At 35.2% G+C, this 16,826-nt stretch overlaps 1 protein-coding gene across 1 annotated transcript in view; it reads left to right on the top strand.

The window, feature by feature from the left end:
- LOC138696839 (phospholipase A1-like) overlaps positions 1-16,313 on the top strand; it is a 44,387-nt gene extending 28,074 nt beyond the window's left edge. The window contains exons 6-10 of the mRNA XM_069822285.1: positions 2,763-2,885; positions 5,552-5,662; positions 11,110-11,236; positions 12,982-13,130; positions 16,003-16,313. Of these exons, the coding sequence (XP_069678386.1) occupies positions 2,763-2,885; positions 5,552-5,662; positions 11,110-11,236; positions 12,982-13,130; positions 16,003-16,154 (662 nt within the window). The 3' untranslated portion in view covers positions 16,155-16,313. The remainder of the gene's footprint in view (positions 1-2,762; positions 2,886-5,551; positions 5,663-11,109; positions 11,237-12,981; positions 13,131-16,002) is intronic.
- Positions 16,314-16,826: the final 513 nt, after the last annotated feature.

The following is a 16,826-nucleotide window of genomic DNA, read 5'->3' as shown; positions in this document are numbered from 1 at the left end:
CAAATGGCTTTTAAGGAATCCGAAGGTTCATTGCCGTCCTCACATAAGCCCGCCATCGGTCCCTATCCTGTGCAATAATCCAGTCTCTATCATCATATCCCACCTCCCTCAAATCCATTTTAATATCATCTTCCCATCTACGTCTCGGCCTCCCTAAAGGTCTTTTTCCCTCCGGTCTCCCAACTAACACTCTATATGAATTTCTGGATTCGCCCATACGTGCTATATGCCCTGCCCATCTCAAACGTCTGGATTTAATGTTCCTAATTATTTCAGGTAAAGAATACAATGCGTGCAGTTCTGAGTTGTGTAACTTTCTCCATTCTCCTGTAACTTCATCCCGCTTAGCCCCAAATATTTTCCTAAGCACTTTATTCTCAGACACCCTTAACCTATGTTCCTCTCTCAGAGTGAGAGTCCAAGTTTCACAACCATACAGAAGAAGCGGTAATATAACTGTTTTATAAATTCTAACTTTCAGATTTTTGGACAGCAGACTGGATGATAAAAGCTTTTCAACCGAATAATAACAGGCATTTCACATATTTATTCTGCGTTTAATTTCCTCCCGAGTGTCATTTATATTTGTTACTGTTGCTCCAAGATATATGAACTTTTCCACCTCTTCGAAGGATAAATCTCCAATTTTTATATTTCCATTTCGTACAATATTCTGGTCACGAAACATAATCATATACTTGGTCTTTTCGGGATTTACTTCCAAACCGATCGCTTTACTTGCTTCAAGTAAAATTTCCGTGTTTTCCCTAATCGTTTGTGTATTTGCTCCTAACATATTCACGTCATCCGCATAGACAAGCCATTTTTTTATTGTACGTCTAAAAATAAACAATAATGGTTTACTGCAACGTGAACGTTTTTTTTCTAATGCAAAATTTTAATCTTTCCCGCTTTCGTAAAGCAGTATCATTTATAAAAGAAACTTAAAGTTTGCAGTTTGTCATATTTTAGAACACGACTCTTGACGAAAAATCATTTCTTACAGATAAGCCATTCATAAGTGATTACCTAAGTTCAGTTTGTTTTCATATCAATACGAACTCGTTAAATTACATTTGAAAATTGTACACACCGATTTATATCAGATTTTACATGTTTACATCGTCGTTGAAGTCCACGATTTTCGAAACAGAGTAAGAGAATCCCAGTTTCTAATAATATTGTTGAGAAACTGCTACAAAAGTTCGCCGATTAGATAACCTTCTTTGCGGAAAACGTTGACGGTACATCCTTGTTGCCGCACTTGAATTACGACGACTTTCTCCATAAATTAATAACATACTCGTATCATGATATTCCTGAACTGAGAATAATATTGTAAGTTGTTTATCAAATACCTGTACTAAACTGTCATACACTCGGCAGGAGACATATAGACAGGGAGTTTTAACTCAACTGATTTATACATCTGTGCAGAGTACGTCAGCTGCTTGAATCCTGCTGAACGTTGCCATGTCTCTCACGCCAGAATATTAACAAATTTAAGCATGCATTATTTAATTTCACGGAAACGTAATAGAACACACAAATGCTTATTTAAAGTAATATTAACTCTTTGCTATATATACCTATTGATATAATTGTTTTCGTAATTTTACTAGCGATATAAGCAGCATAACACAAATAAATATTTTTTTCTGAGAAAACTACAAAGTTTTGATTCTATATTGTATGGACATTTTTTTTATCTCACAGACCGTCTCCGACGACTGTGAAAAGGACGGCACTTACACCCCTTACACCATGTATTTACTCTTGCAAGAAAATGTAGGTTCAATATTTTAAGATCAAAATACAGAGTATCTATGACATAAAGTTAAAAAGTATAATAATTTAATTATTAATTATACTTTTTTTTCCGTTTGTTAAGATAATTTCACCCAGGTGGCCCGGGTTCGAATCCCGGTCAGGGCAAGTTACCTGGTTGAGGTTTTTTTCCGGGGTTTTCCCTCAACCTAATACGAGCAAATGCTGGGTAACTTTCGGTGCTGGACCCCGGACTCATTTCACCGGCATTATCACCATCATTTCACTCACAAGTCAGACGCTAAATAACCTGAGGTGTTGATACAGCGTCGTAAAATAACCCAGTAAAAAAAAAAAAAAGAAAATTTCACAAAAGTTCATAGTTTTATCGTAGTTTTAAAAGTTTTTTTTTCTTTACATGTGCGGTGCACTCCGCGGAAAATGTACAATTGTTAATCAATTTCGGTCAATACACTTTCCAGAAGGTATTTTGTAGTTTTAGTTACATCTGTGATTCTGTTACGTAATATTCATAAACGACCTTCTTTAAAACATATCTTTCACTTCTAATGAAAATTTCTAGAAAGTCAAACATGATCGGTGGTTAGGCTATTGGACCATATCGACAAATCCATGGTCCAGGAAAATGTTTATCAAGAAGTCTCTAATATAAAGAACCCAATGTGAGGACGCCCAATATACATAGGTGGAACACGATATTTTGTGATAACTCCTAAAGTTGAGGTAGAAAGAAGTGTTCTAACATAATCTTGTGCAAAGTAATAATAATAATAATAATAATAATAATAATAATAATAATAATAATAATAATAATAGTAGTAGTAGTAGTAGTAGTAGTAGATTCAGTATCGACTAATTGTTCAATAATAATAATAATAATAATAATAATAATAATAATAATAATAATAAAAATAATAGTAGTAGTAGTAGATTCAGTATCGACTAATTGTTCTACAATACTCGTTCTTTAACAGGTCTGGATCCCGCTGGACCTCTGTTCAACGACCATACTTCATTTAAAGGAGATGCACAGTTCGTCGAAATTGTACACACCAACTGCGATCCCTCATCGGGTATTGGAACTTGCAATGATGGAGGTAAGTAAAGAGCATTTGCACTCATTTTCCCAAAATGTTTAATTCAACTGGTATCCCGACAATACGTTCTACGACAATTCGTCCCAAGAAACATGTCTATTCCACGACAATTTGTCCCCAGAATCATATTAATCAAACGATATTTCACTCTACGACAATTCGTCTCACCACAAGAACACGGATATTTTTGGAAAAAAATTTGAAATCATCGCACAACAAATTCTTACCGTTGCTTAACAATAGCCATGAATTTGGAAGATTTAATTATTTGGAGATAATTTCAAATCATTCCACAACAATTCATTCGCCGTTGCTTAGCAAAGTTACGAATTTAGAACAAGACTAAAATCGTTTGTAGAAATAAGGCAGACGTAGAAAGTAGAAATTAAAAAAAAGTAGAAATTTAGGTAACAATGTGGACGCCCACGTCTTACAACATCTAAGAAAGGCAAACCCAAATTAATTTGGAAAGGATACTTGTATACAGATCAATGCGAAAGAAATAAGAGAATGAAGTGAAGATGTGAGAGAAAATGAGACTGTTGTGCAGCTATTAGGTATGTACAAATCAAGTTGTACATGTTATATGTACAGGGACATAATTTTATTTTTACTTCAGTTTTTATTGCACCTGAGTTTTTGAATGTACTTCACTCCCACCCCTTCTACTAATGAAGTTCAACCGTCCTCCACACAGATCCAAGACCGCATATACAGTCATAGTAGCCTTACGGTCATAGTAAACAGTACGTTCCAAAAATATGTTCGCGTTTTCCAGTGACGAAAGAGCTTTCAATATTGAATCACTTTCGTACAGATACTGTCGTCCATTTGCCTACGTCGCATCCGGTTTCCCCCACCTGCTTCTATTCTCCTCTCTGTAAAGGCTGGTGGCTGGGCTGTCTTAGCTTTTTTCTGAGAACATTAATTTCTATTGGGAATTGGACGTCTACGTAATATTATACACATACAATTGTTTAAAATAACTTAAATAAAAGAGCGTCGTTAAATAATCAACTGTCACGTGATTTCCTCCCTTTCTACGACCCTGCGACATAGCCACTTGGACGGACAGTAGATAGCATTTCTCAGTAATGTTATCTTTTCGGATCGGGCAGAAGTGAAGATTGAATTTACAGTAGATAAGGTACTCTTTTATAGAGTAGGTACAGAATTATATCAACATGAGTTACTGATACGAAGTATGAACCTGGTAATTGGAATTACGTACATTAGTCTATAGTACGATAATATGCACATTAGAACTGAACCCTGTATCGAAATGAACGGCCACCATTTTAAAAAATGTGTTTAAATATCCATATTATGATTATTTTTCAATTTAACGTCATTCTCTATATTGTACGCTAATGTGCTGTAGACAGTATAATATACACTGCATGATGAATACGTCCGCATGGACAGCTCAGTTCGTGAGTAAAAACACTCATTGTTAATACTGTACTGTATTTTGATTAAAGAAAAACCTAATGAAAATGATCAAACTCAAAGCGTGATATTTCCTAGTTAGTAAATGGATGAACTACTTTTCATCCCTCCTATACCTAGTAAAGTGATTTTTTTTTTGTATTTTACGCCAGTATCATCGAACTCCAGTCGTGGAAGGGGGTAGCAAACGGTGTTTCCGGGTCTCAATCATTGAACCAAAGGTATAGCCAGGTTAATATTAAAAATGTTAGTAAAAATAAAATGATGTCCCTGTATATGTTACACTTTGTTTGGGACGAATTGTCCGGGACAAATTGTACAGTACATCCAATTCACTACATCATGCAAATGTTTAATGAGTAGAAGATGATTACTTACTTACAAATAGCTTTTAGACAACCCGGAGGTTCATTTTCGCCCTCACATAAGCCTGCCAAGGGTCCTTATCCTGAGCAAGATTAATCGAGTCCCAAACATCATATCCCACCTCTCTCAAATCCATTTTAATATTATCCTCCCATCTAGGTTTCTTTTTAGCCATCTTCAGAAATTGTGAGGTTCTTGTTTATGATTTTTCTTGAAAGTGGTGGTGGGTGCGTTGATGTTAGGTAGTGTAGAGTCAAATCAGATGTTTTCTGAAATTGAATTGTGTATTGATGAAATATGCTACGGATATGTTTTCCTGTGTCTGGATATTTCATACTGTTCCATTGTATTTAATTTCTGGTTCTTCGGTTGAATATGTGGAATATCCATGTCTGTTTCTGTGTTGCTGTAGTTGTGGTTGGTGTTTGTGATGTGTTTTGCGTATTCGGAGGTATTATGTGATTTGGTTACGGATGTGATGTCTCTCTTGTATCCTTTGTGATGTGTTCTGCCTATGTGGAAGTATTGTGTGACTTGATTGTGACTCTTGTGTTCCTTGTATTGATGTTTTCTGCGTATTTGGAGTTATTGTGTGATTTCGTTATGTCTGTGATGTGTTCCTTGTAAATTATAAGCTTAGTTTCATATTAACACAGGAAAGTTGTTTCTATAATGAATTAGAAATGATAAAAGTATTAAAACTGTGTAATCAAGATTTGTAATCTAGAGTTTTATGTTGTTTTGAGGTCTACTCTTCACATCCCAGTTGTTTCCCACACAAATGCAAACGTTCTGTATAGGCAGCTTTTAAATACCTACATGAATAAAAATTTATCTCTAACTTTCTTCAGGTGACGTGGATTTCTACTTCAATGGTGGATTAACTCAACCCTGCTGTCCTGTACCTTTTCGAGGGAACCAAATAACTGAGTTGGCTTTTGACAATTTTTCTGCTTTTTATGGTACGTATAGAATAGTCGAAAGTAATCAAAGAAAATTATTATTTCGCTTCCATAAACAGAATGCCAAGATGAAAGGAAACGTATGACGTGGCTTTCAATAACAGAAGAGAGATTGTGTGTGTGCTTACGTGCATGTATGTGTAATTCTTAAGTAAGTTCCCAGTTTCAAATGACCATAACTTTGGCAGATTTTTAGATTCTGAAAAAATAAAAATACCAATTTGTGCGTAAAGAAATAGGAGTTTATTATAACAGGAAGAAACAGGAAAAAAGTTAAATATGACCATCACCATGTTGTTCTTGTCTGTGAGATAAGTGGGTCAACTGATGGCAAAGAAGAGTATGGGTCATTGCCAGTGAGGGCTACTCAAGAGGGCTAGAATAGAAGAGAGGGGTTCTTAAGGTATATGTACACCTTTACATACAAACAATTTTGTTTTGCACAATTTTGCTCTGTAAAATTTTTATACAATTAAAAATGGTACCAGAAAGAGAATGAAGTGAACAAATCCCTTGAAATTATGTCTAAATTGTTTATAAAAATTATTTTGTTTATAATTTTGACATACAACTTGAAACATGATAGCTCATGCAGTTTTTAAGATAGAACCACATTTTTTCACTGTTTTATAGCTAAAACTATTATTTAGTGCCTGACACAGAGCTATCTTTTATTTTCATTTACATTAATTAAATATGCATATATGTAACTTATACTAATATTTTATGTTGCATATATCATGTAAAAAATCCATAGATAATTATTAACTACATTAATGTTATTTTACTCATTGTCAGGCATTAGAGGACATTTCAAGCTTCAAAATGACACCAATATCTTCTTGCTATCACCATATTTGACTGAGATATCATGTTTAAAAGATTTATTTTGATGTACCGAAGTACATATGATATTTCCATGCAGATATTCTGCGTCATCATATGATGAAAGAGTGATGGAACGGAGAAAAATTCTCTCCGGCGCCGGGATTTGAACCCGGGTTTTCAGCTCTACGTGCTGATGCTTTATCCACTAAGCCACGCCGGATACAACCCCGACGCCGGTCAGAATCGTCTCAGATTAAGCTCCATCTCTTGGGTTCCCTCTAGTGGCCGCCCTCTGCACTACGTCATAGATGTCTATGAACGCAGGACCGAAGTCCATACATGTGTTGAGTTGCACTCGAATGAGTGACTGGTTGGCCGGGATCCGACGGTATGGGCGCCGTCTTAAATCACAAAGTGATTTATTACGCATATCATATTTATTTTGATGTACCGAAGTACATATGATATTTCCATGCAGATATTCTGCGTCATCATATGATGAAAGAGTGATGGAACGGAGAAAAATTCTCTCCGGCGCCCATACCGTCGGATCCCGGCCAACCAGTCACTCATTCGAGTGCACCTCAACACATGTATGGACTTCGGTCCTGCGTTCATAGACATCTATGACGTAGTGCAGAGGACGGCCATTAGAGGGAACCCAAGAGATGGAGCTTAATCTGAGACGATTCTGACCGGCGTCGGGGTTGTATCCGGCGTGGCTTAGTGGATAAAGCATCAGCACGTAGAGCTGAAAACCCGGGTTCAAATCCCGGCGCCAGAGAGAATTTTTCTCCGTTCCATCACTCTTTCCAAAAATAATTGGTCCTAACATATATAATTAACCACACTGAAACCGAAAATCGCTTTTTTGAAATTTTTGTTTGTATGTCTGTCTGTCTGTCTGTCTGTCTGTCTGTATGTATGTTTGTTACCTTTTCACGCGATAATGGCTGAACGGATTTCGATGAAAATTGGTATATAAATTAAGTTCGTTGTAACTTAGATTTTAGGCTATATGGCATTCAAAATATTTTATTTAAAAGGGGGGTTATAAGGGGGCCTGAATTAAATAAATCGAAATATCTCGCTTATTATTGATTTTTGTGAAAAATGTTACATAACAAACGTTACTTTAAAAATAATTTGCGATAAGTTTTATTCCTTGAAAAATGTTGATAGGACTGATATTTAATGAGATAAATGAGTTTTAAAATTAAAATAACTGCCATCTAAGGCCGTGTAAGGAATTAAAAAACAAATGACTTCGTCTATAAGGGGCTTGGACAGCAACAATCGAAAGCTATGAAAGATAGCCTACAGAGAATGTTTCTGTGTTTGTATGAAGTAATATCGGTAGCTAAATTAACCGATTTGTATAATTAATTATTATTTCACCATTGGAAAATGTAGTTTCTCTAGATGGACATAATGCTATAATGTTATTACAGTAACTTCTGAGTGAATCGAGGACAGGTAAAATTAAAATAGCTTCTTATGCACAGAAAACTTGGTAGACTATTCTGTACATTCGTTTCCTATATTTCCTAAAATAATTTTTATAACCAAATGAGTGGTCTCTGGATCAAAATGATCGCATTTTAATTATGCAAATACAATTTAAATTAAGTAACATAATAAACAATTTATCCTTATATCAAACACGAATGTTCCCTGGATCAAATGTCCTATTTTAATTATGTAATTATTTTATATTTATTTCTAACGGGTGCAGCGGAGCGCACGGGTACGGCTAGTTACACAATAAATAAATACTTCGTTGCTAGGGAAACGTGGACAGCAAATGAGCAATAATTTCATCACTGTTTATTTTGACGCATACTGTACACGCACACATAAAAAGGAGCTGAGTTAAACATAATATATAGTAGAACAGTGATGTCAAAGCAAGAGCATTTTTCTGACCCTGACGTCGTGCGCGGTAGGCAAGCGCTAAGTATGGAGAGAGGAAGGGTTGTGTATTTGAATAAGCAACCTGTTGGTTTAAGAAAACAGTGGTGCACAAACTTCAAACGGAACGTGAAATTTTATGTCGTTATTTTTATATGGCTCCTTTCTGTTTAATATTATCTATATTGTCTGTAAAACAAAAGTACTAACACTGATTTCTTAATATTGCAGTTGTGTTTTAAATCTTAATAACATAATAGAGAGTTAAGAAGGAATATTCACTTAAATTCCATAGTAGTATAATATTATACTGTATTAAGTGGATGAAACACATAATTCATAAAGAAAATGATATGCCAAAGAAAGAGATTGCGTATGACATGATAAGTTGGAATTTATATTGATGGTATCTTTAGCCTTACAAAAGTAATCAATAACCTAATCAAAACAATATTACAGTACAAAGCAAAGTACTGTATCTGTTTTAAGTGTAACTAATATTACATAACAAAACTCTTATCGCATTATGCTTTTAAGGTGATATTTGTGAGCAACTTCCTATCATCAGAATATTAAATTATTTTCTCGAAATCTGCTGAAGCTATAGAGCTGACATTTTTACAACACATGGGCACGTATCTTTTGCTTATGATGTAACAGTAGTTGCTTTGTTAATTAATTTCCTTACAAACAATATCCATGCGAATATTTTCAAAAGTTTCAATACACTATCTTCAGTAATACGTATATACGGTATATTAGATTTACGAAAACATTCTGTAAGGCTACTAAATAAATAGGCCTATACCTGAAAATTTCACTTTTGTATACGAAAAGTTGAGAAAATATTCTTTTGAATAAAAAAAAATCAAACTTGTGAAAAATGAGCATTAAAATTAAAACTTACATTCTTATAATGCGCATATACTTCTCAGGCAAATCTAAAAATTAACATGGATACAGTTTTAATAAGTTCTCATCCCTTTATCTATTGAATCAGTGCTGCCCATCCCTGATATAGCTCGACAAGCGGCATATACCACCTCTTTCGTCTGTCTCTTTCCTTTCCACTGTAAAGCGCTCAGGCTCTCCTGGGCGCGCTTGCTCCTGTGGACATGCCTGCAGTAGAGTCTCGATTATCCGAGTTAATGTGGGCCAAGATGAGGCGGTCGGACCACGTTGGGGAGCCAGAATCTGCGACGGTCGTCGGTCGTCGTCGTCGTTGCCCTCGGCTGTCAGCTCCGTCGTGTATGGAAAGTATCTCAAGGAGGCACGTTGATGTCAACAATTAAAGATGCACACTAATTAATTTGGGCGCCAGCCTCCTCGAGATTACTCCGGTAGAGTATGAGATTTCCCAGGTCAGCTGCAAAACGGTTGGGACATGGGGTTTGGGAGACGTGCTCGTAGATTGAAATGATGTAGGCGCACACCAGAAGTTGTTGGTAAGAACGATGAGAACGTTTATTATTATTATTAAGTGTTCATTTCAGATTAGCAGAAATGCGCGTCCAAGTGTATAATATACTGCTCTCACTTCCTACAAGTTGGTAGACTAATTTCTGAGTTCACGTAATTATATATTTTGTACTATAAAACACCAGTAATATAACGGAGAGTTGATAACTTGATGACAATTTATTCCGAATGTAATAATAATGACGAGAAAAGAATTCAGACTTATAATAATGATACAACACACGACTTCTTACTAAACCACTAAAAAAATTCTAAGTCCCTCAATCGTTATCCTTCCGAGTTAGGTTCGCCGAGAATATGTGGAGTGCGTCCTCTCCGCACGCTTTGTATATGCCTTCTGTCTATCTGCCAAATCTACCCTCTACTTGCAACCACCATACTTACAATTTCGCCCTCCTATCTATAAATCACGTGTCTCTATTAAGAATCCTGATTGGCCATGATTACTCTTACGTCACTTAAGACGCGTTCTTCAAAAATTGCTCGTTACTAGATTCTCCCCTACTTCCGGTGTTTCCTGACAATTCTCTGACATATACCAGATCATCTCTTTTTCGAACCTGGCTTGGCGTCATCTTGGTGACCACCCGCAGGCAAAGTCCACACATTCCCTCATCGGTCAACTCCACGCCTGGACACATGTTTCCTGTCCGCGTAGTGTCGCTTCGGCCTTCCTGCCCACCTGTTACTTCCGCCTCACATTCTGGACCTTTCTTACACGCCCCACACTTACTATCCATATAAGAATATTAACACGAAATACTAATCTAATGAAAAACCTCCTTATCCTATACGAGGAACCGTCTCAAAGACTACCTTGGATGAGGAAGAACTCGGATAAAACGGATGGTTACTGAAAAATGTGTTTCAATTATAAATTAAGCTCATTAATACACTAAATAGAATCAACAAATCGGGTTAATATTGACTCTAGGAGTTCATAAATACAGTACGCATACTTAAAAAAAAAACTAACATGCAATACTGGACACTATTTACAGTAATCCTTTTTTTTGGATCGGACTCGGATAACACGGAATCTCGGTTAATCGAAACTCGGAAAATCGACACTACTGTAAATATCGTTATTAGTGGTGCTATTTTCGTTTCAAAATGTTGTGCCCTTCTTTGAGTATAATACTGTTTATTTATTGTTCGCATTTTACATACGCTAACATACTATTATGATCTTATCTTTCAACTCTGACACTGTTAATCTCTTTTTGTAGATAAAGTAAGCCCAATCAATATCACGTGCAGTCATATACATGCTATGAAATATTACACAGACTCTTTGATCAACGACAACTGCACATACTGGGGTAAGAAGCGGAACATCATTCGAGAATTTATCAAGTAAGTTTTACGTTATACTGATATTAGTTACCTACAGTGGCGGTGCGTGCTATGCGTTCAATGGTTCGAAGAACCCTCAGGAAAAACAAGGGAAAACAATTTAATAGTTTAAATAAATTTATTTATAATTTACACGTTCATTCTTTCTTCCTCGTCTTTAATAAGTTTACCTGCGGCTCTGAAGTTTTTTTTTGTCGTATGAAAACCTATGAATCGGAGAGATCGAATGCCTACATGTGCTTGTAAGCTTCCGAGGTTCAATTTCTCCTCTGAACCTCGCCAAGCAAACTTCTGGACTTGCGTGCGGGACGAGAGGCAAGGAAAAATGCTGTATGGCAAACGTGTGGCTGCCCTGGTGTTTGGATTTGCGGTTGTGAATCTACAAATAAATTATTTTGTTTCCCGTGCCTGCTGTTTGCTAAGGGTAAAGATACGAGCTGGACATGCACTGGTGTGTCAGATTTAAGCCATTTGACACAGAAAATTAAGAAGCATAAGGAATCTATTGCTCATAAGAATGTTTGCCTAGGCTTGTCAGTCCTTGGAAGAACAGAAATTAGGCAACAGCTTAGTTCAGCTTTCAGGCAGAATATTGAAAGACAGAATGATAACGCAAGAAAATATCGCTATGTTCTTTCAATGATAATTCATCATCATCATCATCATCATCATCATCATCATCATCATAATCAGGTTCATTTTAAAGCAATTACTTTAAAGAAGTGTAGTATTTTTTTAATTTTTCAGAAATTAGATATTGTTTAAATTGTTGGAAAACTACTGGGTGTTCATTTCAAAGTGTGTCATGACGTCACTGTTGTTGGGTCACCGATTTGAAGCGAGTTTCAGCTTATATGTTAGAGAAGTTGCCTATTATTTAAGGCATTCTTCAATCTGAACTTGAGAACGTGTACGGTATAACTTGAACGTCGTAGCAACAGACGGCTGTCTGTACGGTCTGTGTGCTACCATAACCTCTTTCGAACTGTGTTTTGCGCCGGCAAGTCGTACGCAGGGTATTTGTTATCATCGGTTGCGTACGGTAACATTTCACAACACAAATCAAATGCTCCGTGTCCATGTTGACCGTCGAAGTTAATGTCAACAAATACGTAAGTAATCGTCTTAACCCTCTCCCTATATCCCGACAGTACGTATTTCCAAACAGTTCACATTCCTGCCACTACCGGCGTTACCGTACGTATCGGTACGTACTCTTCAGAATGAACGTCGTACTTGCTAGGCAACTTCTCTGCCTCTTAGGTTATACACCTCTGCGGAAGTGTAGGAAGATTGAATTCTCTAGGCTCATCGGCTAGCCACATGACGGCATACAGCGAGCCATGACACATTTTGAACTGAACACCCAGTATGTAATATCATAAAAGTAGTGAACCTCTTGTCATTTTAGGCACGAACCGCCACTGGTTACCTCATATTAAATAAATGAAAAAAATGTAAAGCTGTTCATGCTCGAAAGAAATAGTTTCTTAAACGCTGACAGTAAGAAGAGAAACATTCTATGGTGTACATCAGTATTGACCAACGCAGCTGCTCTTACGAAGAACTGTGTGCACTCACGAGCAAAAGAGAGCAGCGCTGGCATGAGAAACATTCGGACAATCTGCTTTCGCATACTGCTCGTCTGCAGCGATGAGTGCTCTGCACGTAGAGCACGAGTTGGCCACCACTGGTGTACATCTAAAATAATGAACTCTTACGTTATTGCGCTCACCTCTTTGCAGCATCATCACAAACGGTTTTGCTTCAAAATTCGTGACGTCACTGAGGAAGTGCACCCTGTCGACGTGCTCTCCTTTTGGACTGGAAACCAATCAGTATCCTGCTCGAGGATCATTTGATGTGGCCACAAGTGATGATGAACCGTATTGCAGTGAGTGAAGTTATTTCATTCATTCATAAGTTTCCTGCCCAAAAGCAGGCCCTTCACTGTAAACCCAGCATTCTCCAATCTTTCCTATTTTCTGTCTTCCTTCTAGTCTCAGCATACGATCTACATACTATCTCAATGTCGTTTATTATCTGATATCTTCTTCTGCCCCGATCTTTTCTCCCGTTCACCATTCCTTCTAGTGCATCCTTCAGTAGACAGTTTCTCCTCAGCCAGTAACCCAACAAATTCCTTTGTCTTTTTCTGATATCAGTGCAGTTAGCATGTATTTTTTTATCTTTGTATTTGCAATTTGTACATATAGCTAATGCAAAATGACCCTTTTTTCAAGCATGTTAGCCAGAACATCAGGGAGACCCATTAAGTTTATACAGAATAAAGAAATATACAGAATAAAGAAATATAATTACAAAACAAACAAAGAGAAATACAAATAAAATAATACAAGCAATATAAAAAAAGATACAGTAGTATTAACAAAATTTGAGACCGAATGAGCAGCGCTCGTGCTCGGTCGCAGTTCAGATATAATATTAAAATAAAAAATAATAATATAAATAAATAAGTAAAATGAAATAGAAACTAAAATATAATTACAGCGGCAATGGAATTATATAATATAATATTAACACTATAGAAGAATAATATCGCACGTGAAAAGTAGGACTAATATATATTTCAAAATTATAGAATACAAATATAATATAGGTTGATTAATTCATACACATAGGCTATAAATTTATTTAATCAAATTGAAGATATTAACACGTTTCTAATTTTCTTGTTATATGTTAGTGGGTTACATGTTAGAAGTTCTGGGTGTAATTTAGTTAAAGCATTGTACAACCGAGGGCCAAAATTTATGCTATGCTTTAGACCAGCAGATGTGAGACATTTAGGTTCTACTAATGTTGAATTAATATTTCGTCTTGTGTCATAATTGTGTGTCTGTAATACAAACTTATTACGATTTTTATGATAAAATTTTAACAGCGTATACTTATAAATTTGTTCAATATTAAATACATTAAATTCAGAATAAATTAATTTAGTTGGATAATCGAAACGTTTCTTCAAACAAATTTTAATTATTCGTTTTTGTAGTAAATTTAACGGACTAAGATTAATTTTTGTACTTCCACCCCAAACAATTATACCATATTGAATGATAATCATATTTTTTTTGATAATAGCGGGTAGTTGACTGTTTATCATTGAGCTGTATGAAGCCAGATGTGTACACCAATTTATCGACAGAGCATAGTATATAGACATACAGTAGGACAGCTAGCATAATTCCCTGGAACGGATTCTAAGTGCGCATGTGAGGAATCTGGGTTTAATAATAATAATAATAATAATAATAATAATAATAATAATGATAATAATAATAATAATAATGGCATTATTTAGCCTGGCGAGTTAAGGCCGTGAGGCCTTCTCTTACACTCAACCAGGATTAAAACTTGCTTACACAGTTGAACACAAAACTGGATCGGAATTAAGTAATTACATACTGATACAATTTAGGTACATAATGAGATCAAAAGAGGTAGTTACATAAAAATTTACCTCATAAAATAAAAATAAACATAGTGGAATACATATTAATGTTGTTAGAGTCAAATACGAATCACATAAAAACAGAAGCAGACAATTCAATAAAAAATGTACACAGTAAAAATAAAAGTAAACACATTAGTATACATATTAGTATTAGATTACAATTAAGTAGGATTTACATAATTAAACCAGAAACCGACAATTGAATAAAATGTACACAAAAAAATAGATTAATAATAAAAAACAACACAGTGGGATACATATTGGCCTTAAATGATAAATAAACACGATTTAGATAATAAAAATAAGAAACAAAAAATAATAAAAATAAATACACTGGAACACATTCCATTAAATATTTGCAACGCGTTAGGTCTGGCAACTCATCATAAGATATTTTTCTAATTTACATTTAAAGGCAATTAAAATTTGGCAGTCCTTGACTTCAGGCGGCAGAGAATTCCAGTGACGAGAAGTAGCAACAGTGAAAGATGAAGAATAAAGAGATGATGTGTGCAGTGGTATTTCTAGCGTGTTATCATATTGTGACCGAGTATTTAAGTTATGATACTAAGAAAGACTGTGGAATCGGACAGATAAGTAGGTTTAGGATCTGGAATCTCCACCAGATGGTTCTGCATATACAGGATCAACCATAAGTAATGTTGTTAATTTTAGGGATTATTATATAAATTCTAAATTATAGACATCAGCTCAAAGAATTTGAGTGACCACAAGGGTCCTGAATACAATAAACATGTACAGTATAATGTGATGTGATACATTAAAGAAAAAAGAAAGTTAAATGTTTAAGGCAAATATAAGTGGATTAATTGAAATACAGATGATGATGTAATATTTGAAGAGAGTCCTTGATAATATTTATAAGGACAGACATTACATAATCAAAAGGAATGTGAAGTTCCTTAAGATAATTCTATGTGAATTTGGAAATAGAACCTCTACCTCTTTGAGATATTTCAAACAAAAAAAAATTAATGCAACTTTGCTCGTTTTTTGCTCCCTTTCCGAAACAAAAACAGTTCTATATAAAAAATTTCATAGCGTGTTTTGAGAAAGCCATTCATTTAATTCCCAATATGCTCTGTTAATTTAAGAGACCAGTGTGTTATGATAATAAATGACTGAAATAATTTTAGATTTGTCATTTAAATATGCAGACATTTGATCCGAAGAAATGTAACATTTTAAAATTTCTTTTCAGAAAATACGTAATGTTTATGTAAGTGAAGACAATATTTATTATATTTGCTTCACAATTTATTTACAGTTCCACATTATGTAACTGACATCGACATGCTGAGACAGCTGGCTGCACAGAATCAAAATCCAGTTCCAGAGAATAAAAAGGCAACTGAAATTTCATATCAGCCAACATCAATATCTGAAAACTTCGTTGAAACAACAACACAAACAACGTGACATCCTTATTATTAATTATTTATTTCTGTCCTGCCTGTATTTTAATTTAAAATGCACTTGTAAATAAGATTTAATCACTTCTAAGTAAATACAAACACATGCCAGAATATTTAAAATTCTCTGACGTTTTATAGTAATACCTTTGGTTTCAACCTTATTTCCTTGTACCTTTCCAATTCCTCAGATGAAGAGAGTCGTAAGTGTCACGTCATCAATATATAGTTTTTTTCTTTTTGCTCATTGTTGTGTTATTCAAACTCTTATGCCCGTGTGCACCATTCTCGATTAAAATTTGACCATGGTTAAGTCGGCACTTGACCATCTTCAACGCCAATTTGCGGAGTATCAATCTCGATCAAAGTTAAACAAGCGAGTTGATGATGATCAAATTTGATCACGGGTGTGGGAACGATTATCTTGAATTGAACATGGTCAAATCGAGAAAACCAAAATGGCGGCACGATTTGACGTACTTGATGGAATTGAAGATGAAATGATGTATCTTGAACACGCAAATCACTGCGGAAATAACAGAATTGGTGTTATTGTAGAAAGAGTAAGTTTGTAGATGAATAATAAAAATGTTCTTTTTTCTCAAAATAGACTAATGTTTTATATATGTTTCTGCTTTGGAAGATCGGGACTTTCCTTGAGGACAAAATATTATTTAGG

This window comes from Periplaneta americana, chromosome 3 (assembly GCF_040183065.1).
Source record: "Periplaneta americana isolate PAMFEO1 chromosome 3, P.americana_PAMFEO1_priV1, whole genome shotgun sequence".
Classification (NCBI taxonomy): domain Eukaryota; kingdom Metazoa; phylum Arthropoda; class Insecta; order Blattodea; family Blattidae; genus Periplaneta; species Periplaneta americana.
This window is presented reverse-complemented; position numbering and strand designations above follow the sequence as displayed.